Source organism: Lissotriton helveticus, chromosome 8, assembly GCF_964261635.1.
Source record: "Lissotriton helveticus chromosome 8, aLisHel1.1, whole genome shotgun sequence".
Taxonomy (NCBI): Eukaryota; Metazoa; Chordata; class Amphibia; order Caudata; family Salamandridae; genus Lissotriton; species Lissotriton helveticus.
In genome coordinates this window covers 209,117,987-209,144,846 of record NC_136069.1, presented here as the reverse complement: position 1 = coordinate 209,144,846, position 26,860 = coordinate 209,117,987, and the positions used below count along the sequence as shown (strand labels likewise).

The window sequence follows — 26,860 nt, the reverse complement described above, 5'->3', positions numbered from 1 at the left end:
ATTAAATAATTGTAATGCAGAGAAAGAATATCTCATGTTCTTTTCTATCCCTAAGGACGGGATACCCATTGCTAGATCTTCTTTTTCAAGGATTCTACTTAATCACAGAAAGGGTTCATAACAGTTGAGGTCACCTCCAATTACAATAAGCCCATTGAATCTAATAGAATCAAGGGCTTCTTCTAAGTGCTGGATTATTGGTTATTCTTTTGAGCATTCTCTTGGATATATAGGTATATAGATTGATATATATATATATATATATATATATATATCAATCAATCAGAATTTGTTTGAAAATTTAAAGCTCAGGCCCAAGATGTCATCAGTGGCCGTAGTTACACTATCTATGGAAGCATTTATATTGTTTTTTTATCCAAATTAAGAGGCCTCCAGGTGGTTTTCCTCTAGTTGGTTGGTGGGCCTCAATACTAAATGTTCTGTAGCCTACTTTAAATAATGGTTCAGTTGCCCACGTCTCTTTGAAAAGGCAGAGTTCAAAAGTTTCAATATAATCCTGCCAATCTGGTACTTGCAGTTTTTTTGCAAGACCAGCTATTTTCCAAGACACCATCCTCATTCGATTTTCTATTGGACCTATTGGCAAAGTATCGGGGCAATCACAAATCCGATATTATACATGTGGATTTTTTTAGTAGGGGAACCAGCGTTGATGACACATTTAGGCCCTACTAACTGCACAGTGTTATTTTCTTGTCCTTAATCAGGACTATATCCTTCATGTTGTATATCCACATTAAATTGGTCATCAAGATCAGTTACCCATCGAACCTGAGCCATAGGGTGCGAAGTCCCCTTCCCTGGGAGATCCAAATTCCGCTCATGAATCAGTCAATCTATAGCTTCAATATTTTATTTTTTATTTTGATCCTTTAGTTATATAGACTTTGTTAATCCATTTGCTAGAGACTTCTAGCCACAGATTACTTCCCTTCGAATAATCCCCAGGCGTCAGACTGGATCCAGATGATTTTCATGCAGTGCCCATGCACGCCAGTAGATGGCGTAGTTCAGTTCTGCGTGGCATCATTGGCATTGTCGGCAGCAGTAGTGACGTGCGCGGTCCGTATATAGGCGCCACCTCGGGGCTCTGACATCAGTTCTTTCCTTTACAGAACAGATAGCACTGATCCTGTCTGAGCTACCCCATAGTCAAGGATGCCGCTCAAGAAACCAGCTGGTTTCAAACCATGTGGGGCCTGTCCCAGGCAAATATCGTTGACAGACTCTCACTTAGTGTGTTTGTGGTGTCTGAAGTGGTACCACAACTCCAAGACCTGCAAGGACTGGCGCACCATGAATCCTAAGGCTCTGAGGGAGTAGTCCCTCAAGCTTCTTCCGTTTGACGTCTGTCGAATCCACACCGCTCGAGGTCCCTTTCGCCGGAAGGCCCCGGGACCTTTCACGGAGCACTTGTGACGTTTTTCGACACATTCCAAGTCATTGGGTAAGTCCCACAAACACAAGAGATCGAAGAGGTCTTTGACTTCATCACGTCCATCAAAGTCTTCCGGCGTGATCCGGGACGGTCTGCACTGCAGGCCCCACAAGTCAGCAGAACTGAACCTGTGTCTGCTCCGTGCTTATTCGATCTTGCCGAAGTGACTCCACCCAGCTGAAAGAGTTTTATGAGGCCATGTCCCTCATATTTGGGCAGTCTGTCCCCTCCAGAGCGCTTCTGGGCCTCATGGATGTGAGAGGGGCCCCTTCTAGATCCACACCTGTGGGATCACCCTTAGCCTCAGTTGGGCCCCACAGATCCCGTGGTGGATCCGGTGATGAGCCGTTGACGAGATTGGGACTTTCTTCAATGCCTTCTCCAGTGCTGATGATCTGGCTCCGTGTCGGAGTCGGGAATAACGATGGGGCAGCTCCGCTTAGAGTTGTTGGCGGTACCGCCCCGATCATAATTACTGACTCCGACACAGAGCCGGAGCAGCGGGAATTGGGTTCATGCTTTCCAGAGCCGGCCAGGTGCATGCTTTTCGGAGCAGAGCCCGAGTCTTGTTTCTTTGATAACCTTGGACAGGGAGACAAATTGGACGGGTCGGTGTACCCGTATGGTTACCAGCCTCTTGAAGAATAGGAACAGGACAACTGATGTAAGGAACTGGCAGAGGCCAGTGGGTTAACACCTCACCCGATTCTGGCCTGGTCTCTACTTCGATCATAGGTACAGAAGAGGGTGCCTCTTTTGTGATGGTGGTGCGTAGGGTGGCTGTGGTTTTCTACCTTAATTTGCCCACAGTAGCAGTCAAGACGTCTTGACATAGGTGCTTTACCCAGGAGTTTCCCCTTGTGAACCGGCTCTCCCTTTTAATGAAGTCCTTACAAATGTCCTACTTTGGGCTGGTCAAAGCCCTGCACAGGGGCTGCTGTGCCGAGGACCTTTGCCTGCTGCCACGCCCCATTCCTGTGGATCCCAATTTCCTCTCCCAGCACCCCGGAGAGCTTGGTGGTCCAAGCCTCCATGCTCAGGGTTAACACCGACGCATTCTCTACCACTCCACCGGATGGGGAAGACAAGATGCTGGACATCTATGGCGAGGGAATGTTCTCTTCCACCAGCCTAGTACTGCGGTAGGTGAACACCATGTGCCTTTTGGGTTGTAAATCCCATACGATATGGGACTTGGTTGCGCAAGTGCTGCCTATCGTCTCAGAGGAGGCCTGAGCCATGCTCTCCTGGGTTATAACTGATGAGCGAGATCTAGCAAAATGTACCATGAGGTGTGGACTCGATACAATTGACTCCCTTTGCAGAGTGATTTCTTAGTTACTGGCCTAGCTGTGCCACCCTTGGCTGAGAGCAACTGGCTTTTCTGGGGTTTTACAGTTGTCCCTCCTGGACATACCCTTCGAAGGCTCTCGCCTCTTTGGAAAGGAGGCGGATACAGTGATGTAGCTCTTTAAGGACAGCAGGGCTATTGGCAGGTCCTTGGGCATGGCTACAGCCCCTCATCAACCCCAATCTACCTTCTGCCCTTTTTGTGGCCAAGGAAGGGCTCTCAAACCGCACCCTTACCCTTCCAGCCAACAGGCTTCCCAGCCTTTTTGTGGTGAGGGCACGGGTCCCACAGGTGGCATAGGACTGGCGTCCAGCGGTCGACTCAGTCCACCCTCCCACCGCACACCCAAGCCCCCATCCCCAAACACCCCGGCAGCTGCTGCCTCCTAGCCTCTTTAGTTTGTACTCCAAACATCATGGGCATCCAGTTGGAGGCAGGATATGCCATCACCTGCCCCACTGGTGCTCAGTGACATCAGACCACTGGGCTCTCCAGATTGTCCAAAGGGGGATACTCCCTCCCCATTGCCCCATTGGACTAATCCAGCACCCATGTCACCCACTTACGATCGGCTGACGGAGGACCATCTCTCCATGCTCCATCAATATGTGAAGGCTTTCTTGGCCAAGGGAGCCATAGAGAAGTTGCCTGCAACAGAAATAGGTTGTGGTTGCTATTCATGCTATTTTCTAGTGGTAAAGAAGGACGGAGGACTTCATTATGTTCTAGATCGGTGACTTCTCAACCTTCTCTAAAGAAAAGAGAAATTCAAAATGCTCACGCTCTTCCTAGTCTGTCTGCCCTCGTTTCAGGTGCTACATGGTAGCATTGGACTTGCAGGATGCGTATTTCCACATCCCCGTCCTGCCTACCCACAGACATTACCTGTGGTTCACGGTGGACTAAGAGCACTTTCAGTTTGCTGTGATCCCTTTTGACCACACCAGCACCCCTCAAGTATTCACAAAAATGATGGATGTAGTTGAAGTTCATCTGTAGGTGCTGGGGGTTCAACTTGCCAAAGTCACACCTGACTCACTCTAAGAAGCTCCTTTTCATTGGAACCGTTCTGGACACTGCATTTTCCATTCTATCCTCCCAAGTAGTGACCACAGGTTGTTCAGGCTATGATTCCGATATTGCAGCCTCTATCCTGGATTTCAGGGAGACTGACCAAGGCTGTTGGGCCTCGTGGCCTCCTTTATCCTACTGGTTACTTATCCCCAATGGCACATGTAGGCTCAGCTGTGGGACCTGAAGTCCCAGTTGGCATAGCAGCATGGGATTCTCTCCGACATGTCCAGATTTCAGAGAGAACTGCAAAAGATCGGCAGTGGTGGCTAATGAACTGTGATTGGGTCAGTACCAGACACCTGTCCCTTCCCCAGCTGGAGTTAACTGCAGTGACCAATGCGTCTTTCCTGGGCAGGGGGTGGCCACCTCGGAGTGGTAGAGATCAGAGACCTCTGGTCTCTGGCAGAGTCAAAGTTCCACATTAACCTGTTGGAGCCACGGGCGAATCGCTTGACACTGAAAGACTTTCTTCCTTCGATCAAGAAAAGACTGGTGCAGGTGTCCATGGACAACATCACCGCCATGTGGTATTGCAACAAACAGGGTGTGGTGCGGTCGTAGACCCTTTGTCAAGAAGCCCGCTTTCCTCTGGACAAGGCTGGACTGTCGGGCATTTCTCATGTGGTTCAACACCTGGTGTGTTTTCTGAACTCCAGAGCAGACTTACTCAGCCGCAGATGCCTAATGGAACTCGAATGGCGTCTCCATCCTGAAGTGGTGCACGGCCTCTTTTAGCAGTGTGGAGAGCCGGGGTTAGATCTATTCGCCACCTCCGAGAACTCATAATATTAGCAATTTTGCATACTGGAGTTTCCAAGGCGACTCTCTCTTTGAGATGTTTTTAGTTTCAAGTAGAGCTCTGGCCGCCTATACGCCTTTCTGCCAATACCACTCTTACCCAGAGTTCTCCAGAAGATCAGGAATGACCGGGCCCAAGTCATTCCAGTGACTCCGAATTGAGCACAGAGTCTTGTATCCTGCGATGTTGAGCATGACCATCGGTCCTCCAGTCAGGCTGCCTCTTCAAGAGAATCTTCTGTCACAGCAACTCAGTAGGGTTCTGCACCCAAACCTGCTCACTCCACCTTCATGAGTGGAGATTGAGTTTTGACAATTAACAGCTGTCGACCTTCCTCCCGAAGTCTGTAATGTTATTCTGGCAGCAGGCGTCCCTACACCAAGTTGGGACAAGTTTGTGTCATGGTGTGATTCCCTTAATGTTGACCCCCTTTCTGCACCTCTATTAAAATGCTCTTGTTCACATTGTATTTGGTCCAGCAGGGCTCTGCTCTGGGCACAGTTAAGGGTTACTTTTCTACCATCTGGGCATTCTTGTGTGGCGGATCAACCTTCTCTCTTTGTCATCTGTTGTAACTAGGTTCCTTAAAGGCCTGAAGCAAATCTTTCCGCCTATGCCCTTCATCATGCCTCAGTGGGGCCTCAACCTGGTCCTTACCATTCAAGCCTCTGCAAAATTTTCCTATTAGGCTCTTGACTATAAAAACTGCCTTTTTTTGGCCATGACATAGGCCAGGATGGTCAGTGAACTGCAAGCACTCTCTGCACATTCTCTTTATACCACCTTTTACCCGGACAAGCTAGTTCTCCGGGACGCTGCCTTTTTTCCAAAGGTTGTGACTCCTTTCCATGTAGGCCAGAACATCACCCTGCCAAATTTCTTTGCTCCACCTCTTTCCTCCAAAGAGGAGAGTCTCCACCGTCTGGACCCAAAAAAGAGCTTTGTCATTCTACCTTGATCACAGAATAGAATTCCAGGTGGACAGTAACTTTTCGTGGGCTATGTAGGCGAAAAAATAGAGAAGGCAGTACAGAAAAGGACCATCTCACAATGGAGTGTCCCATGTATTAATATTTGCTACGCATTGGCCGTGAAGGTGCCCTACGTGGCCGGCTCACTCCACCAGAGCCAAGGCTGTGACCACTGCTTTTAGAGCGCAGTGCCCTGGTCCTGGACATTTTGCCAGGCACCAACATGGGCTTCACTGCACACGTTCACTAAGCACTACTGGCGGAACAGTGAGGTCTGTCGTTATTGGTACATTGCCTATTTGGTCCTGCAGGACTTTTGAATTGGTATTGCTTTGATATCTATTCTAAGGTAAGGAATCTGTGGATAGAAGTCTCTATCAGCTGACCAAGTAACTTACCTTCGGTAACTCCTTACCTGGTAGAGACTGCATCCATCTACAAATTCCTGACCACTCCTCCCCCCTAACCAGCCTCCCTGCTCTTCAATCCAATCACAGTGTAGGGACTACCCTTTTAAGGGCCTTAGTTTGTCACACCAATGGTCAGTACTCATCGTGACTCTGAACTTCTGGGATGGAAAGTTGCGTAAGAAACTGACGTCAGAGCAATGAGGCGGTGCCTATATAGTTACCGTGCATATCGCATATGAAATAGACTATTAGTTATAGATTCCTTACCTTCGAATTTCCCCCAGAAACTGGATCCGGAGAATTTTTTTTGTAGCAGTATCCTTGCGCGTCGGTCAACTCCGCATTCGGTGGCATGATCGCCGGGATGACTGACCCCGCCCCTGCGTGCTAACATAAATTCTTACTTTTTCCACGCCAGCCAGCACAGATCCGGAGAGAGCGGTACCTTAGTCACTGTTTGACTAGCATTTTTTTTAACTTTGTCGACCTTGTTTTTGAGTCGTTTGACTCCTGGTGCACAGGGATGTCACATCACCGGACTGGCCTCAGACCTTGTGAATCCGGTCACAAATTGATGTCGGCTACGGATCCGCACCTTGTGTGCCTGTGGTGCCTGGAGTGGGACCACGACCTGAAGTCGTGCTCTGACTGTCTGGCCATGAATCCAACGCCTTTATCGGAGCAGTCCCGAAAGCTTCTGGCGGCCCGGCAGTCAGCTCCGTGCCGCTTGAGGTTCCGGTCGAGAGGTTGATTGTAGGACCGATCGCAGAGTCACCGACAACACTCTTCTTCAAAGTGTTCGTCTTCGGGTAAGTCGAAGCCCAAAAAGGTGGTGAAGAATCACCGTTGCTCTTCGCGTTCTCCCAGTCTGTTGGCCAACGGGATGTGGAAGGTAATCGTCCTTCGGCTCCGCCTGCGGAGCCCACTGGGTTGTCTCAGAGCTTCCATACCTTCCCGAGAGCCGGAGCGACACCTGCCCAACTTCGTAGTTTTTACCAAGCGCTCCACTCCATCTTCGTGTAGTCCGATTTCAGCGGTGCACCTTCTGGCCCCGGGGACTCAACTTGGGGTTCTAGGCCTTCGATGTCGGCGGCTTTGGTCCCGGCATCAAAGGGACCCCAGGGATCCAGGCCTGGATTCAGATCGCCGCAGGTCGACCTTACAACATCCCCTCCTGCGCCAAATCCATTGACCACACCTCCGCCCCCTCAGACGCCGGTTGTGTCCCCTGCCTGTGTCGACACCAGCCTCCTCCTCAACTTCGACACGGAGCTGGGCCCCCGCCGACCGTTACTTTTGTACCACTGTTCTGCCCTGGTGTTCCTTATCGCCCTGAGTGGCAACAAGGGGAGGGTGAGGAGGACTGGGAGTGGTCTGTTGACCCTTTGGCATACCAGTTGGATGATCTGGACTGGAGAGAGAGTTGAGTGCGGCCAGTGGTCTAGACACCACCCAGACCTTGGCATGCTTTCTCCCCTTACAGTGGCTACGGAGGAGGGAGCCTCTTACTCTGTGGTGTTGCGTAGGGTGGCTGTGGCTTGAACCTTGAGTTTCCTAGGGTGGCAGTCAGGACCAGGTGCTTCAACCAGCAGCACCCTCTTCGGAGCCCTTGCTGCCATTCAATGAGGCCCTCCCGGACAACCTTATGGACACTTGGTCCAAGCCCAGCACTGGGACTCCTGTGGATAGGATGATTGTCCGACGCCCCCGCTCGGCCCCGGGTGACCCCATTTTCCTCTCCCAACACCCTACACGGAGAGCTTGGATGTCCAAGCCTCGACTTCCAAAGGTGCGTTCCCTACTGCTCCCCCAGAAAGGGATTCCACGAAGCTGGATCATCTTGGGGAGATGTTTTCTTCTGCCATCTTAGGACTATGGTCCGTGAACACCGCATGTCTCTTGGGCCATTACACCCACTCTGTGTGGGATACGGTCAAGCAGGTGCTGCCACAGTGCCCGGAGGAGGCCTGGGTCGTTCTCTCCTCTGCATCTCTACCAGAGGGTAGAGATGCAGCAAAGTGTACCATACGATGTGGCCGGACACCGCTGACTCGCTAGGCAGGACAATTTAAACGTCAGTAGCCCTGAGACTCTGCGCCTGGCTGAGGTCCACTGGTTTTTCAGGCGATGTCCAATCAACTGATTTGGACATGCCGTTTGATGGACTTGCTTGTTTGGAGACAAATCGGACAATGCGCTTGAGCGCTTTAAGGATTCTAGAGCTACGGCCTGATCCTTGGGCCTTGCTACCACCTCTCGTCCCGCACGGTCTGCTTTTCAGCCCTTTCGTGGCTACGGAAGGGGTGCCCCTCCACGTTCCACCTTGAGCCACAGGCCTGCACAAGCTGCCCAGCCTCTGCGTGGCCAGGGATGTGGGACCCAGCATCGTAGGTATGGGTGCCAGCGGGCGGGTTAGGCCACCAGTGACCCTCTGCAGCAGCCTCCAAACCTTCCTAGTCCGACTTTTCAGGGCCACAAGTTGCCAGTGGGCGGCAGGATTCGCCATCACCTCCCCCACTGGCACATCTCGTCAGACAGGTGGTTTCTGCAGATAGTCCAATGGGGCTACTCCCTCCCCTTCGAGACTACAACTCCCTCCTTGCCACAGACACTCCATCGCATGTTGGAGGATCATTTGTCCCTTCCCAGTCATGAAGTTACGGCTTTCTTGGCCAAGGGAGCTATCAAGCGAATCCCTGTGCCAGAAGTAGGTTGTGGTTTTTATTCCCACTACTTCCTGATACCCAAGAAGGACAAAGGCCTGCGTCCTATCTTGGGACTCAGGGTAGCCAACCGCTTCCTCCGAAAGGAGAAGTTCAAAATGTTTACATTAGCTCAAGTCCTGTCTGCCCTCGACCCTGGAGATTGGATGGTAGCGCTGGACTTCCAGGACGCCTATTTTCACATCCCTGTCCTGTCTGCTCACCGGCATTGCCTACGGTTCATGGTAGGCCACAAGCATTTTCTGTTTACCGTGCTCCCTTTGGCTTTACCGATTTACAAACTACAAGGGCGACCTTAGTGCAAGAACCAGGGTTAACAATAGCTATTTTCCAAACAATGATTCTTGAGCTAAGTTAACAAACTAAACAATTGAATAAAGAATAATTAAAGAAAAAAACTGTGTATAAAAGGGGAACACCACCTTTTAGTAACATAATTTCACAACCCCACCCGGTTGTCCCTCCCGCCTTCACCAACGCACCTCCCGATACCCTTGAGCCGTTATCACTCACCGGCTCCGCCGCAACTCCCCAGAGTTGCGGCCGCTCTCCAGCATCCTCCAGACACCACCAGTCCTCGCACCAGCTCTCCTCTCCCTCCTCCTGGTCGCCGGATGGTCTTGCGTCCGGTGTCTCGGGTTCCGCGTCTTCTTACTCGGGTTCCGCGTCTTCTTCCTCGGGTCCCGCGTCTTCTTCCTGCACTGCCTCGCTCCAATTCTCTTCCGCTCTTCTCGCGCCAACTTCTCAGACTGCGCCTCTTGAAACGGGTTGCTTTTCATTGGGATGACCTTACTGCTTCCGGATTCCCGAGGGGTCACTTCGGGGTTATCGTCTTTGTCAGTGGTGTCCTGGGGAAAAACACGAGAAGAGCATGGTAGCAGTAGTCTCTGATTACAGTCCCGATATGGAAGGTTTTGCTGTCGCTCCTCCCCTGTGATAGTCCGGCGAGTCCTTCCGTTCCTATGATTTCCTCACATGCGTGTTGCAATTTCCAAGGCGGCACTCGCTCGGCAACGCTTTTCGGCGTGAGTGGAGTTGCGGTTTTCTATATGCCTTTCCGCCTATACCACTTCTGCCCAGTGTGCTAAAGAAGATCAAGCGCGACCGGGCACAAGTCATTCTTGTGGCTCTGGATTGAGCACGAAGTGTCTGGTATCCCGAGCTATTGAAAGGCTATCGATCCTCCAATCAGACTGCCTCTTCAGGAGGATCTTCTGTTGCAGCAGCAAGGGACGGTCCTCCACCCGAACCTGTCCAGCCTCCACCTCCTTGCGTGGAGATTGAGGGGCGACAGTTGACCGCTTTCGACTTCCCTCCCGAGGTCTGTAATGTAATCTTAGCAGCCAGGCGTCCCTCCACTATCATGGTATACGCCTGTAGATGGAACAAATTTATGGCATGGTGCACAGCAAAGGCTGTAGATCTCCTTTCTGCCCCTCTTTCAGAGGTTCTCCTCTTCATCCTTTCTTTGTCCCAGCGGGGCTCTGCTCTGGGCACCCTTAAAGGCTATCATTCGGCCATTTCGGCCTTCCTTCGCCTTCCTGATCAGCCTTCTCTTTTCAAGTCCTCTATTGTAAATAGATTTCTAAAGGGCATTACTTGTCTCTTTCCTCCTAAGCCTTTCGTAATGCCCCAGTGGGACTTGAATCTGGGCTTGACTTGTCTTATGTGTGCTCCTTTTGAGCCACTATATAATTGTTCTCTCAGCCTATTGACTCTAAAGACTGCTTTTCTGGTTTCCATCACCTCTGCTCGCAGGGTGAGTGAGCTTCTGGCTCTTTCTTCTATACCTCCTTTTCTTGCTGTTCATCCAGACAAGGTTGTTTTTAGAACTAGACCTTCTTTTCTTTCCACATAGGTCAGACCATCACTTTTCCCACCTTCTTTCCCTCTCTGCATCCCGCCAAGGAGGAGAGACTCCACTGTCTGGATCCAAAACGTGCATTATCCTTTTATTTGGATCGCACAAAACAATAAACTCTTTGTTGGCTTTGTGGGTGCCATGAAAGGTTTGGCTGGGCAAAAACAGACCATCTCTAGATGGGTCGTCCTTTGCATTAAGATCGGTTATTCCTTGGCGAAAAAGGAGCCTCCAGTAGGACTGCACGCCCATTCCACCAGGAATGGGTGTCCATTCCAAAGCAGCCACTACTGCTTTGGGACGTGGAGTGCCCCTTAGTGAGATCTGCCAGACATCCACATGTGCATCTTTGCCACCCAATGGGGGGCAAAAAGCCAATTTAAAAAACTGAAACATGTACTTACCCGTGTTTCATTCTCTGTGTTTTCTCCTGGCGACGGCACCTCATGGAGCCTCAGGCAACCCACGTCTGTAAATCTGGATGCTGCTCATGAGCAGCGCCAAGAGTGGCTGAAGCAGGCTGCCACGACGCTCCAGCAGGCACAGGAGCCCCATGCCTGGTCTCCACCTTGCTGCCTGAGACAGCTAGGTGGAGAGGTTTACACTGTTCATGTCAGGCTGGCTGTCACAAGACTGTCATCTAAAGTGACTTGCAAAGTGTAAACTGGTGGAGTGAGCACCACTCCCCTGCAGCCAGTCCGCAGCAATCGCCCCACCCACAAACACTGCTCGGACTGGGAGCTGTGAAAAATAAAACGGTGATTCATTTTATTGCCGTTTTATTTTTCACTTTTGCTTCACTGGCAGCAGGGGGGCGACATTACTCCGCCCTCATGGGGCGGTTGCTGCTGCTTACGGGTGAAGAGTCAGTGGCTAAAGATTTGTTACATTTAATGGGCTGGCACAGTTGACTGTTAGCTGAACATGTCTCACCTCATTATGTGAGTGATGTGACTAAAATGATTAGGACTCCGTCTAATGAGGATTACTACGAAGTAATCTAAAGATTTATTGCCAAGTATGTTGTTTGCTGGGGTGATTCCAAAATGCGACTCTTTACATGCAGAGTGCTACAATATTGCCTTACTTTACTCATTATTTTCGGTTGCTTATGCATAAGTCCATAGTAGAGTGGTTCAGTGTCATAGCCCTAGGCCACAGCCCAAGACCTTGAAAGGGATGCAGAGATAGAGGAGCATCAAATAATTAGTATAGCGAACTGCAGATTGGCTGTGTGCTATTACAATATTCAAGCCGCAGATGGTACAATTCTTAAGTGAAATAGCTGCTATCCTTGAAATGTTTTAATAGAAGGCTTTTCTCACTTATAATAACATATTACTCATCTTTTGAATATTCCCCAGGCATTAGACTCGATATGGAAAATTTTCCAGCAGTACCTCTGCGGTCTGGTGGGTGGTGCAGTGCAGCTCTGCACTGATGCCATTGAACTCCGGAAATGTTGAGCAGAGCCTACATAGATGCCACTCTAGCGTGCTGATGTCCATTCCTTTCTTTCAATGCCACCAGCTAACTCTGGTCTCTTTTGAAATCTTTTGCCTAAAAAAATTTGTGTTCACAGGAGATATCGCCTCTGAAGATGATATGTTTTAAAACACTAAGGACTGTCGCAAGCAAATGTCTGCGATAAATCGAAATCAGGTTTGCCTGTGGTGCGTAGGCTCGAGCCACAACTCCTAAGGCCCGCAGAGACTCCGTTTTGATGAACGCTAAGGCCATACAAGATCACAAGGTGAAACTTTAGATCACCAATTACTGGAATAATTTGTCAAGATCTGTACTAAGGTCTGGTCCAGAAGTCGCAAGAGTCTATCCTGTGTCCATTCGTCGTTGCGCTTCAAATCTTTGTGTAAGTCCTGAGAAGGTGCGAGAGTGTCACCATTCTTCTTGCTCCTGAAGCCAGTCAACTTTGGATGCAATCTCGCCAATTGTCCAAGCATAATACGACTTTCTGGGGCCATCTGCCACTCAAAGGCAGATCCAAGAGATCTGAGAGGCCATGCTCTGACTCTTTCGATCCCTTCTGACCTCCTCTGGTGACCCTGCAGACCCCAAAGAACGGAGAGCTCCTTCATTTGGGATACCGCCAGAAGGTTCACCCTTGGTGTCAGTTGGACCCTTCAACACCCAATCCAGGCCTTCCCCCGGCTCCACAATCCACGCCTGTTTCTTGTGCATTGCCACTGATTCTGACTCCATTGCCATTGAACCCCAACCTGCGCTTCACAACCCACATCTACAAGGAAGATCCCATACATTGCATTCCCTGTTTAGTACAGATTCTGATCATGATTATAACTCTGGATAAAGCTGGCCAACCCTTTTAATTATTTATTTATTTTAAGAGTTTTCTATAGCGCGAACTTGACCCTTGGGTATCAGAGTTCTTCACATTACATGAGGTAGTTATAGACAAGCCTTGTTATAGTAAAACATTCACAGTGGTATGACATAGGTACGTATACAGCCATAGAAGGATAACAACAATTAAGGGTTATATAGAAAATATATATAGAACATGAAGTAGGTGTAGTATACAGCTAAATATAATGTGTACTGGAAGCGATAGATCTTAAGTGTCTATTTCCTGTGCATTTTTCAATTCCAATACTTGGTCATGTATTGTATAGTCCCGAGGTGGGGATATCCCCAGTAAAGTTGGAGATGTTCTCTTGTTGTTCTGTCTAGGTTACATCTATGTCACATTGCTATTGAAGACTGTCTTGCCTATAAAAGGAACTTACTCATTAGGAAGATCTTAGTTTCCCTCTTAAAGGTTGCTGTGTTTGGAATTTTTCTAATGTTTGGAGGAAGTGAGTTCCAGATTCTGGGGGCTGCTCCTGAGAAAGCTCTATCATATGTTTTCTTCTTCTGGAAGATGGATGGTATCAACACCAGCTCCTTAGCACTCCTGCCCGGTCTGTTTCCTCCAGATTATTCAATTTTCTGAGCAAGGTATCTTGGTGTATTGTAGTGGAGCGCTTTGTGGGTTATGCTTGCCATTTTTAGCTGAAGTCTAGCTTCATAAGGTAGCCAGTTTAATTTTTTCAGGTGTGGGGAAATATGGTCGAATTTCCTCTATCCGGTGATAAGTCTTGCGGTTGCATTGAGGCATGCCTTTAGTGGTGCTGTTGACATTTTTGGTAGACCTGCTAGAGTTGTACATCCATATTCAATCCTCGAGATAACTAGTGATTGTACTACCAGTTTGAGGTCCGCCTTAGAGATGAATGGTTTCACTTTTCTAATGTAGTTCAGGTGATAGCAGGCGCTTTTTGCTATTGATTTGATGTGGGCTTTCATGTCTAGGTTCTCATCTACGTGATTCCTAGTGATTTCGCTGAAACAACTAGGGTAGGGGTGTAGTTTAATGCTGTGATCATTTTGGACCATTCCTTCACTTCTGTGTGGTTCTTTGGTGGTGAGATTAGTAAGAATTCTGTTTTTTGCGCGTTTAGTTTCAGATGATTGTTAGTTAGCCATTGTAATGACATTTTAAGGCCACATTCATTATCTTGATATCTTCCAGGGATGCGATCTTGATGTATATCTGCGTGTCGTCCGCGTACATGTGATAGGATATTGGAATTTCTGAGAATTTCTGTGAGAGGTTTGCGTACAGGTTAAGCAGTGATGGAGATAATGTAGAACCTTGAGGGACTCTAATTGTGTTAGGGCATGAAGGTGAGAGTGATTGTTTGACCAGGAACCTTTGTGTTCTATTCTGAAGGAATGATTCAAACCATTTTAGCACATTTCCAGACAGTCCCATCCTGTCATGGAGCCTGTTCAGTAATTTGACATGATTTACCGTGTCAAATGCTGATGATAGGTCAAAGAGGATAAGTAGACATGTCTGATTAAGGTCTAGGGCCTGTAGTGCATCATCGACAATATGTAGGATTGCTGTCCTGTTCTGAATCCCGACTGGCAGTCGTCCAGTAGTGAGAAGTTGGCAATGTGTTGGCTTAGTTGGTTTTGCACACATTTCTCTATTAGTTTGGCAAGTAGAGGAATGTTGGTCACTGGGCGAAAGTTATTCGGATCTGCTGGGTCTGCTGTAGGTTTTTTGATGATGGGGACGACTTGACCTGTTTTTAGGCAATCTGGAAGGATCCCTTGTGATAGAGAGGCTTGTATTATTTTCGTCGATATGGCTGATTTCTTTGAGGCATTTTGAGGGGAGTGGATCATTATAGTGGTTGTTAGGTTTGATATCTGATAGTGTTTTGGCGATAGTATTCTGATCAAGTAGTTTGAAGTTATCCCATTGTGCCTTGTTTTTTGCCCTATTATGGGCAGCTTCCAAGGTGGTATTGATGGTTGAGGATGTTTGGTTGTCCGTGTTGCCAATGTTGTCAGCTTCTCTCCTGAGCTCTCTTTCCAACGTGTTGGCCTTGTCAGTGAAGAATGTTGAGAATTCTTCACAACTTTGTTGAGTTTTTGTACTTTCTTGGGCAGTTTTAGCCAATTTATTGGATTGCTGTTTTAAAATCTCGAATAGTGTCCGAGGTCTGTTTTTGGCGTTATCAAGTTCAGATCTAATAAATTCCTTTTTGGAATTTAGGATCTTTTTGTTGTATTCATTTCTGATTTTTCTGAGGGATTTCAGTTCGGGGGATGATGGGTGTTGTCTCCATTTTGTCTCAGCGAGTCTCAGTTTCCGCCTGTCTTTCATTCAGTGTTCCATTGAACCATGGATTTTTAACCTTCTCTGTGACTCTTTTAAGTTTTAGTGGTATGGTGGCGTTGACTATATTCGTTACTGTTTTAGTATAATGATCCGTTAGATCCTCCACATTCTGCAAATTGTTAGGTGGATTTAGGTTCTTCTCACAGCTTTCTACTAGTAGTTCCACATCCAAGTCTTTAGTATCTTGCATCCACATTTTGTGTCTGGAAGGTTGTATGGTCTTGTTCTTTTTCACTGTGGTTATCAGGAAGGTTATAACATGAAGAGAATTAATATGATGATCTCCAAGAGGCCATTGGCCTTGACACCCCTCCTGATTCTGGGCTTTTCACACCCTTAGATCCTACCATGGAAGAGAATTCTTCCTTTGCTTGGTCATGTGGAGGACGGCCAAAGTTCTTGACCTCCAGCTCCTCACCATAGAAGTTACAGCATATGTCTTAACCAAAGTTCTCTAGTCTGGGAAACATCTATTGAACCCCTACTACCTTGTATAAAGGCACTCACTGACGCTCTCCTAGGGGCATGTGCCAAACCTTGCTCTGGCCCCCCAGTAAGTCGACAAATAGAAAGACCATGCATTTTTGTCTCAGCACCCCTCTACTGAGACCTTAAGGGTTCAGGCAAAAAAACTACTACTTTCCTGACTACTCCCCCTGATAGGGAGTCCAGGAGAGTGGAGACCTTTGGGAAGAGGGTATCTTCCTGCACCAGTTGCCTGCTGGGTTGCTATTTCCACTCTTAGTGATTCAATGGGTTAAGCCTCCCAGGTCCTGACCCAAGCTATACAGGACAGTTTTGATGCGGCCAAATTTACAATTTGCTGTGGCCTAGACACCACCGATTCAGTCGGCTGAGCCATTGGCACCAGTGTCGCCTGGCTGTTGTTCCCATGTTTTTCAGGTGATGACCAGTCCTATAAATGGACATGCCCTTTGACGACACTCACCTTTTTGGGACAAAACAGATTCCGCTCTGGAGTGGATCAAATAGAGTAGGGCCACAGCACACTGCCTGGGATTATCTGACCCGCTCACCAGCTGCCCAAGCCCTACTGTTCCTTTCGTGGTTCGAAGACACCCCATATCGGCAGCTCGGCTATTTCCTGACTTAGACTGTGATACCTACTTACCTCACCGTGAGGGTCAACACACCAGTAAGAGTCTACTGACCCCTCCCCCGCAGACCAACCTGCCAAACCCCTTTAGCATGCCAATAGTGGGGCACAGCCACCCGGATAGAGGAAGGATCCTATAACTCTTGCTTGGTTGGCAGGCCATAACCTTAAGATAGGTGGGTCCGGCAGATTATCAAGAAGGGATACAACCTACCCCTCATAGCCCCTCAGTCACACCTTCACTTCCACCGACTTTGGACTATCTGTCCATCTTACAGCAAGAAGTGCAAGCCATTATGCCAAAGGGGCTGTCAAGAGGGTGCTGTGCCAGAAGTAGGCTGTGGTTGCTATTCCCACAACTTTCTGGCGGCTAATAAGCAGGGAGGCCTTCATCTTATTTTAGACATCTGCCCTCTCAATAATTTCCTCTGAAAGTACAACTCCAAAATGCTCACTCTGGCCCAGGTCTTGTCTGCCCTCAAACCTGGCGAGTGGATGGTGGCGTTGGAACTGCGGGGTACCTATTTCCTTATTCCTATCCTGCTGACCCTTCAGTAAGATCTGTGGTTTACGTTGGTTCAGGAGCATTTTCAGTTTGTGGTGCTCCCCTTTGGTCTCTACAGTGCTCCTCGAATGTTCACAGAAGTGACTGCAGTGGTAGCAACACATCTTTGGAAGTTGGGGTCCCAGTCTTCCCATTACCTCAATGACTGGATGTTGAAAGTGAGCTCACCCCAGGACGTTGTCAACCACCTTAAGCCTATTTCTAACCTTCTGTCATTGTTGGGTTTCACTAGCAACGTGCTGAAGTCACACCTGACTCCTTTACAGACACCCCCTTCATCTGAGCCATTCTGGACAAGTTTTGGATTTGGGCTTTTCCCCTGAAAAGAGAGTTCGGGACATTCTGCTTTGATTCCTATCTTTCATCCTCTGTCCTAGGTCTGGAAATGGTTGGACCATCAAGGCATTTTCTCTGTGGCGAACCGCCTGGCAGGCTCTATGATTGCCAGGGCAGACCAAATCAACCATCATCAGCTAGAGGAACATTCATGGCAGTTGCACCCGGAGGTGGAGCAAGGTCTCTTCCGCGAGTGGGATGATCCATGGCTCAATCTATATGCCACTGCCGAGATTGCACAATGTCAGAGGCTCTGCCAAATTGTCTCCTGTTCCAAGGCACACTCCACTGATGGTGGATTTTGGGACTCCTGTATGCGTTCCGGCGGATACCTCTTCAGTCCCGTGTTCTGAAGATCAGGATTGACCAGGCCCTAGTCAACTTGATGGCCGCAGATTCGGCATGCAATGTATGGTATACAGAGCGCCTAGACTTAACCAACTGACCTCTTATCAGGCTACCCCTCTGGGAGGATCTGCTGTCACAGCAATGGGGTGGGGTTCTGCTCCCAGGCTTTAGTAATCTCCATTCATGCTTGGAGTTTAAGCTGCAGCAGCTGAGCACCGTCAGTCTTCCTCCGGAGGCAGTTAATGTCATCTGAGACAGCCAGACATTCCCTTTACAAACTGTATATGCCTGTCATTGGTGTAGTATGCAATAGATTGACCCCTTCCAAGCAAAGTAATCTTATGTTTTGTCGTTTGTTTTGCCCCTTGCCTGGCAAGGCTTTGCTCTGGGCACAGTTAAAAGGGTATCTTTCGACTTGTTGTGGTTGCTGGATCAGCCTTCATTTTTTAAATCGCTGGTTGTGGTGCATTTTTTGATAGGGCTACAACACCGGTTTCCTCCCCCTCCCTTTGTCATGTCATAGTGGGACCTTAACTTGATGCTCCCATGTTTGATGTGAACTCAGTTTAAGCCGCTTCACAGCTGTCTTTTGCAGTTTCTCACTCTCAAGACTGTTTCCTCATCACAATAACATCACCGCTGCACGCAAATGAGCTTAAAGCTTTGTCCATCCACAGAACACCCCCTTTCCCCAGAAAAACTTGTTCTGTGGACGCCGTTCACATCAGCCAAATCATCACCCTGCCTGCGTGTTATACTTCACCACACCCTTCGTAGGAGAAGAGGCTCCACTGCGTTGAACCAAAAGAGCACTGAACTTTTACATTGTTCATACCAGCCAACACAAAGTGGATAATCAGCTGGTTTGTGAGTTTTGCTGGATTGAAGAAAAGGTGAGAAGTGGACCTCCTCCTGCTGGATCATGCTGTACATTAATATGTGCTATGCACTGGCCAAGAAGCAGCCTCCGGTAGGACTGCAAGTTCATTCCACCAGGGCTAAATTACCACTGGACATCTGCCGGACAGCTACGTGGGTGTCACTCTGTACGTTCATGAAGCACTACTGTCTGAACAGCCAGATTCTCTGTGAAGGGTCATTTCGCCTGCCCTGTGCTGCAGGACTTTTTGGATTGGAGTTCATTCACAGACCCACTTCCAAACATGTATTGCCTTGGTGTCAATTCCAAAGGTGAGTAATCTGTGGTTAGAAGTCTCTATCAAAAGAACAAGTTAATTACCTTTGAAAACTGATCTTTCTGACAGAGGCTCTGTCTAATGTAGATTCCTCACTGACCCTCCCATCCTCCCTGTTCTGTGAATTGGACTTTATTCATGAATAAGGTTCCAGGTCTTGGAATCTGCACACTGATCACAGCCAATTTGCATTTAGGAGTCTGCATCTGGGGCGCAGACTGTGTTGAAAGCAACTGACATCAGTCCACAGGAGTGGCTCCTATTAAGGCTCGGCACGTCATTTCTGGAGCAGACTGCATCAGTGTAGAGCCGCATGGCACCACGGACCGACACAGAGGTACTACTGGAAAAGTTACCAGATCCAGTCAGTCATCTGGGGATTATTAAAAAGCAGTTGAACTTGCAGTTAGATAGTCTCTACCGGAAAGAGCGTAACTAACTTGTTCATTTCAACCACTAAAAGCAGAGTGGTATCCCATTGCTGCCAGGGTTCTTATGAGAGCTTACGATATTACACAGGTAACTAACCAACAGTATAGTGGTTAAATGTTCTTGCCATTTATCACTTACAAACATATTATTATTTTTGTAACACATAAATTGATAAGTTTATTCTTTTGATTTTGTGTAGGTCGATGAAAGCCAGACAGGGGAGCCTGGTTGGCTTGGAGGTGAAATAAAAGGTAAAACTGGCTGGTTCCCTGCAAATTATGCAGAGAAAATTGCTGAGAGCGAAGCAACAAACACTTTTAAGCAAGTTACAGAATCTACATCAAAAACATCTGTCCATGTGACGCCTACTACTGTAACAACCACAGCCTCTCCAGAACCTTGCACAAATGCCAATAATTGGGCAGATTTCAGCTCAACGTGAGTACCCATGAAGGTCATGTAAAATACCAAGTGATCTTATGCTTCTCTATTTTGTCTTTCTCGTTAGTTTTAACATGATCAAAACAATTACCTTAAAACTGTATTAAGTAAAAATATATTGGGTAAGAGTATCTGCTCAAGCAAAGTTTCTGTTTATAGAATATTCAAATGCTAGCCACACTTTGTAAAGAATTCTTATTTGCTTTTTTAACTATGTTGTGACCAGTACATAATTCCCTCTTTTAAGTGAACAGCACATCGAGTCATACAGAATTTATTTTTACAGCCCTGTACCTAGTAGTCCAGTAGTCAAGGTGGTGCCTCCATGCATCCCATATCTTATGATATTCTGATTTGGGAGGTGGGGAGGAGAGTGTGATCCAACATCGAGCAATATCACATTTTTCCACCATAAAACCAATAGCTAGTAAGCGGTGTACACCGATTGGAACTGCACCCAATTATTTGATACCAATCGCATGTTTCTGGTTTAGTTGGTGTATAACTCCCTATTCTACTGAGGGTGTTGTGTATTGTGGTTTATTATGTGACTAGTTTACCCGACGCGGGAGTGTACTCAACAACTTCCCAAAGTTTCATGGCGATCGGATGAATGGTGTAGTAATGCATAAAGGACAGACAGACATATATTCGTTTTTATATATATATGCATAGATAATGAAGGGGGCAATCCCATATCCTATGAAAGAACCATGCACGCTCGGCTAGACACAGCGGGCAGTAGCCGTTCTGCCTCCTTCCCATACGCCATACCTTATTTGGATCATAATATACTCAGTGGAAATGTTTTAATTGCATTATTCAGGGCTTAGCAGATATGATCGGACACCTGGCAACTATTTTGTCTTCTTGCCGCTCCGCATCCGTTAGTGGACCAGCATTCTGGAGTCAGTTGTCTTGTGGGTTTGTGAGATGGTCCGGTATGTTTACTACCAGTGATCTGCATACTGGAGACCCCTTTACTTCCCAGGTGTTCCATTGTCACCTTGGGCTCCATTGGGTTGAACACCGGTACTTGTTTCATGAGAGGGTCATATTGTGCAAGTGCATGTTTTTTGAGTTGTAAACGGGGGAATAATTGAGTTTTATGTAGCTGGAATTCCGTGGTCAGGGTTTCGAACAAATTGATGTGATCTCCCAAACACACATCTCCTATTTTTGAAATACCAATCATTTTTTTTTTTTATAACAAAATGTTATTGATTATCCACATCAACAAACAAACAAATGATTGCGGGTTCTCAATTTGCACGTTACAGATCAATAGTTCCATTACTACGCCCCACACATCAATACCCTATCCTTCCCACCTCCCCCGTCCTCTCTACCCCCACCCCCCCATGTCAGTGTGCCTCACACATTAGTCCTGCAGTGCAACATAACTCAACATGGAATGGCAGATAACTCCTCCTAGATCACAAATAGTAACTCCTACGCCTAGGCGAGGTCCAAACTCTACGCAGGTCCGTGCATGGAGCCCCATCCCATCTTCTCTACCTCCGGTGTGATGATCCGGTTCCTTGACTGCTAACGGGTGTGCAATCCTAGCGTGCAGTGTCCCCCGTAGGCGACCCCGCCCTCCCTGCTACCATCTCCTCCCCTTGGCTCGCTTGCGCCTCCTCCTCACTATCCTCCGCGACCTCGGACAGTGATTGTAATTCTGCTACTAGCGCGCACCACGCCCTGGCTGTTTCTAGTGCTTTATCATTAGCTGCGCGGTTGGCCAATTGTAAGCGGAGAGTCCCTTCACTAGATGTCCATTGCTGAAAGCACCCCCGCCATCTCAAGAAGCTTGGACCCTCCCTAGATTTCCAGTGTAGGGTGAGCTCCCTTTTGACCAGGATCAGCCCCAGGTCGAAGAATTTGCTGGTAACCTTCGTGGTTGGGGTGTGCGGGAACCAGAGCAGGAGGCAAACTCCCATGTCAGTTTCAACTTGACGTCCAGTAATCTCATTCAGACAGGTCACAACATGAGCCCAGTATGAACCAAGCCCCGCGCAGGCCCAAAACATGTGTCCAAAGTCAGCACCCTCTGAGTTACAACGGGGACACACCGATTGCGCCCCACCAAAAACCCGCTGGATCTTGGCCGGCGTCCAATACGCTCTATGGAGTGTGAAGTATTGGATCAATTGGAACCGGACGTTGCGCGTGCCCTTCCAGGCCCGGCGCACAAGCTGGGGCCAGGTCGTCTCCGGTATCTGTCGGCCTAGGTCTGTCTCCCAGCGTTCCCGCAGCTTATCCAGTGATGGGGGGCCATCTAGCGCCATTCTCCTATACAAACAAGTAATAGCCTTAAAGGTGCCAGCTGCCATCACAACGTACTGGCAGCCCGAAGATGTAGGTGGCTCCGCTCGACCCTTCTTCCAGCGTCTCTGGATCGCAGAGACCAAAGCCGCATGGAGTAAGAAGTCGCCTCTCGGTAAATCAAATGCCTCCTGCAGGTCGGTAAACGACAGCAGGACACCATCTCTGTACAAGTCTCCTACCATGTGGAGCCCACAGTCTTCCCAAATGGCTAGCCCTGACCAGTCCCCGCCATGCGGTAAGGCCGTGCACATGCCTAAGGGAATCTCCGGCGCATATGGAACGTGGATACCTGCCCGTTTCTGACTACGAAGCCAGCAATGGCGGAGGGTGCGCTCCTCCAGAGACAGCTGGTCCAGACGAAGTCCCTGCTGGAGCAATATGAAGGACAGGACATGGCGCTGTATAATTCTGTCATGCAGGCCGTCCGGGCCTCTAAACTCCCGCGCCACAGCCTGGGTGAGCCACTGCAGCTGCGCCGCCAGGTAGTACCATTCAAAATCCGGCACAGCTAGGCCACCCTCCTACCGTGATCGAAGGAGGGTGGATAGAGCCACGCGCCTCCTGCCAGAGCCCCACACGAATCCTATCACCATTGACCGTAAAGTCCGAAAGAAGGAGAGCGGAATCCACACCGGTAGTGTACAGAAAAAATAGAGCAAGCGCGGGAGGACCACCATCTTCAGTAAGGCTATTCGGCCGGCCACAGACAGGGGGAGGGTACGCCAGAATCCAATATTGCCCCGGATGCCTCGCAGCGCTCTGCCCACATTGCCCTCATATAGGGACGAATGGGTATGATAAATGTGAACCCCGAGGTATGGCATACACTCCGGCTCCCAGCGCAGCTCCCCAAGTTCTGGGGGCTGTGCACACCGGGGAGTCAGGGGAAACAGGCAGGTCTTGGACCAATTAACACGTAGACCCGATAATTCGCCAAACTCTCGGAGCAAGGCCCGCGCTCCCTGCACCGAGGTCGTCACGTCAGGCAGGTACAACAGGAGGTCATCGGCATACAGAGAGATGTGGTGTTGGACACCACGCAACTGTACCCCCTCATAGTGCCGCCCCTGACGCGCCCGTGCCGCCAGTGGTTCCATCGCCAAGGCGAATAGAAGTGGGGACAGGGAGCAGCCCTGCCTAGTACCCCTCGTCACCGCACATGCCGCAGATATCGTACGGCCCGTGCGAATCCTGGCAGTAGCGGAGGCATATAACAGCTGCGTCCAGCGGACGAAGCCGTCGCCCAACCCGAACCGACGCAACACGCCGAACATATACGGCCATTCCACGCTATCGAAAGCCTTTTCGATATCTACCGATAGGACAGCCGCAGTCGGAGGACCCTCTCCCTCAACATCCATGACCCGTATCAAGCGCCGTATACATGCAGAGGTATTCCGCGTGGGGATGAAGCCCGCCTGGTCCGGGTGGACTAGGGAACACATATGAGTCGACAGTCGCGTAGCCAGAATCCTGCTCAGTACTTTATAGTCCACAGTGAGCATCGAGATTGGACGGTATGCCGTTCTCGCCTCGGGCTGGCCGCCCTTCTTCAACAACGGCACAATAATCGCCTCCCTCGCCGACTCCGGCAGCCTGCCCAGTTCCCATGCCTCACCATAGACCTGTAACAACTGTGGCGTCAGAAGGTCCAGGAATGCAGCATAGAACTCCACCGGGAGACCATCACCCCCTGGCGTCTTCTTCCGAGCCATGCGTTTAATCGCTGCTCTAATCTCCCCCTGCGTTACAGCAGCACCCAGGGCGTTCCCCTGCTCTGGGTCCAGCTGCGGCAGCCGGGCCACTTCCAAGAAGGCATCCAAGCCCGTCTGGAGCGAAGGCAGCCTGCATCGATACAGCTCCGAGTAATAAGCCAGGAACTGGTCATTAATTTCCCGTTGGGAGTGAACCAGCGCCCCGGTAGGTGTGGCTAGGGACAGGATCGGCGCGCCCCCGGAGTGAGGATTTGCCAGCCACGCCAGCAGCGATCCGGCGCGGTCCCTCTCGGCGTGGGCCCGGACCATATATTCCCGGTAATCATGGCAGCGAAGCCTTTCCACTTGTACGGCCACTCGTTCCCTTGCCGCCAACACTTCCTCCCTATCACTCCCCGCCGCGTGGTTAGCCTTCTCCACCCGCCAAAGCGAGTCCTCCTCCCGCTCCACGTCTGCCAGCAGAGTCCTACGTACCCCGGCCGACGAGGAGAGGCACGCGCCTCGCACCACCACCTTGAAGGCATCCCATTCGATCGCTCTGGTAGTTGCGGTGCCCGCGTTCTCCCGGAAATAGCGCTCAAGGCATTCCTGCAATTCCGTACGGAACACCGGGTCTTCCAGCATCAACGGATTCAGCCGCCACGTGGGAATCGGCTGCCGCTGTCTAGACCAGAGGACTGTGAGTAAACAAGGGTTGTGGTCTGAGATAGTCCTCGCCAGGTATTCGCTACTGCGCACTAGTTCCTGGGCCCCAGCAGTACAGAGAAAGGCGTCGAGGCGGACGTGGAGATCATGGGGTGCGGAGTAGAACGAGTAGTCCCTATCAGTGGGATGGAGCGTACGCCAGGCGTCTAGGAGGCCCCAATGCTCTTGCCAGGCCCTCCGGGCTTTGGCCGCCCTGCGCACCACCGACTGAACTAGGGGAGGATGAGAGCGATCCAAATCCACATCCACCACCGAATTAAAGTCCCCCCCCATGAACACCGTGCCGATCAACAGAGGTGCCAATCTTTTTGATAACGCCAAGAAGAACGCGGCCTGGTCAAAATTAGGGACATAAACACTGCAAAGCGTGACGTCTCGGCCATCCAATCTCCCCAGCACCGCTACAAACCTCCCCTCCGAGTCAACGTCCGTCGTCATGGGCTGGAAGGGGACGCCCGCCCGAACCCAAATCAACGTCCCCCTAGCATGAGCGGAATAGGTAGTAAAGTAAAGTTGCCCTCTCCAACGCCGCTGCAGCGCTCGCCCCTCTGCCATAGTCAAATGCGTTTCCTGCAGAAAGGCTATCTGAAGCCCCCTACGCACTAGATATGCATGCACCTTATACCTCTTACTCATGGAGTTGAGCCCCCGCACATTCCATGTAATACATTTCAGTTCCAACTTAGCCGCCATTGGTAAGTCTATAGCGGCAGCAGAACCTCAACAACCCTAGTGGCACACTGACAGACCCCTGCAACAGCAAACACCCCCAACTCGCCCCCAACCCACCCACCCCCAGAACAGGCGTCAAACAGTTGTTACCCATCCAAACTCCTACCCCCACAGGTGAGGGAAACTCTGGAAAGCACCAGAGACTCACAGAGTATGTGAGATAGAGGGGATAGCGCAGCACCTCCGGCCGGACAGCCAGAGACCCACCACACCGCGATGGGCCGATCCCGATTGAGAAGGAACCTCCCCCCCCCCCCTCACCCAGGCAGCGCCCCCACCCGACCAAGCTCATAGTGCCATGAGGCCCCGACAGCACCATCAATACCCCGGGAGGCTAGGGAAAGTAGCCCCGCCCAACACCCCTTCAAAAGGGACTCCAGTAACCCTGCCATAGTCCTCTCCATAGGCCAAGCACCCCTCCTTACTGTTCCTTGCACAGTCGCCTGGCAGTCACTCGTCCAACAGCCCCTCGGCCGTCTGAGGGGTAACCTGAGGCAAATCCCCAGCTTCCTTCTCCGAGCCCCCATCCGAGCCTCCCAGTCCCGTTTCATCAGAGCCCAAACGGGAGCCCGAGTCAATCACAGGGCCCTCTGCCGCCACTCCAGAAATAAGCGACACCGCCTGTAAGGCGGCCTGTCTTTCCAGTTCCGTCTGCGATGCCGGTGGGGATCGCCGGCGCAGTCCTCGCTTCCGATTGCGCCTGCTCCGCCGCGGCTGTGGCCGGCCCTCAGTGGCTGCCGTCCATGCTCCCGTACCATCCTTGCCCGCTCGGTACCGTTCCAGCCAGTGCCAGGCGTCATCCGGTGTGTCACAGAACGTCGCCACTCCGTCTACCAGCACCTTCAGGCGTGCCGGGAACAGCAGAGAGTACTGAACTCCCTCGTCGCGAAGAGCTCGCTTGACAGCAACGAAGGAAAAGCGGTCGCGCTGGACCTCTTGAGAGTAGTCGGGAAAGAGGGACACAGACGTATTGTCCACCTTGTACGGACCATTTGATCTAGCCTGCCGCAGGATAATGTCCCGATCCCTGAAGTGCAGCAGGCGGGCTATGACAGGCCGAGGGGGGCGGCCCGGGGCCAGAGGACGGGCCGGGACCCTATGGGCTCTCTCCAAAGTATAGAAGTTCGTCAGGCCCTCAGGCACCACCACATCTCGCAGCCAGCGCTCAAGATAAGAGACCATGTCATCCCCCTCGACATTTTCAGGCAAACCCACCACTCTGATGTTGTTGCGTCTGTTGCGCCCTTCTGCATCAGCCGCTCTCCTCTCCAGATGCTGCACCCTACGCGCCAGATCATCCAGCGTAGCGTCCGTCATTTTCTGGGCCGGTTCGAGTTTCTCAAGCACCAGCTCCGTGGATTTGACGCGGTCAGCGAGCTTGTCGTGATACTCTTTCAGTAGGCAGAGGTTCGTAGAGACCAGCGCAATATCCTGGCGTAGCGCCTCTCTCGTGTCCCCTATGGCCTTAAGGATCTGGTTCATCTGTTGTTGTTGAAGACCTGTGCTCTGGCTATCCGTCGATCGATGGTCGTGCGCATCAAGGAGGTCCTCAGCCTGGTCCGCCGAGGACGCACCAGCGC

At 50.1% G+C, this 26,860-nt stretch overlaps 1 protein-coding gene across 10 annotated transcripts in view; it reads left to right on the top strand.

Annotated features, from left to right (window-relative positions):
- Nucleotides 1-26,860, top strand: part of ITSN1 (intersectin 1) — a 1,522,922-nt gene that overhangs the window by 853,976 nt on the left and 642,086 nt on the right. For all 10 annotated transcript variants that reach the window (XM_078656938.1, XM_078656936.1, XM_078656937.1 and 7 more), the window contains one exon: nt 19,556-19,794. In XM_078656938.1, the coding sequence (XP_078513064.1) occupies nt 19,556-19,794 (239 nt within the window). The remainder of the gene's footprint in view (nt 1-19,555; nt 19,795-26,860) is intronic.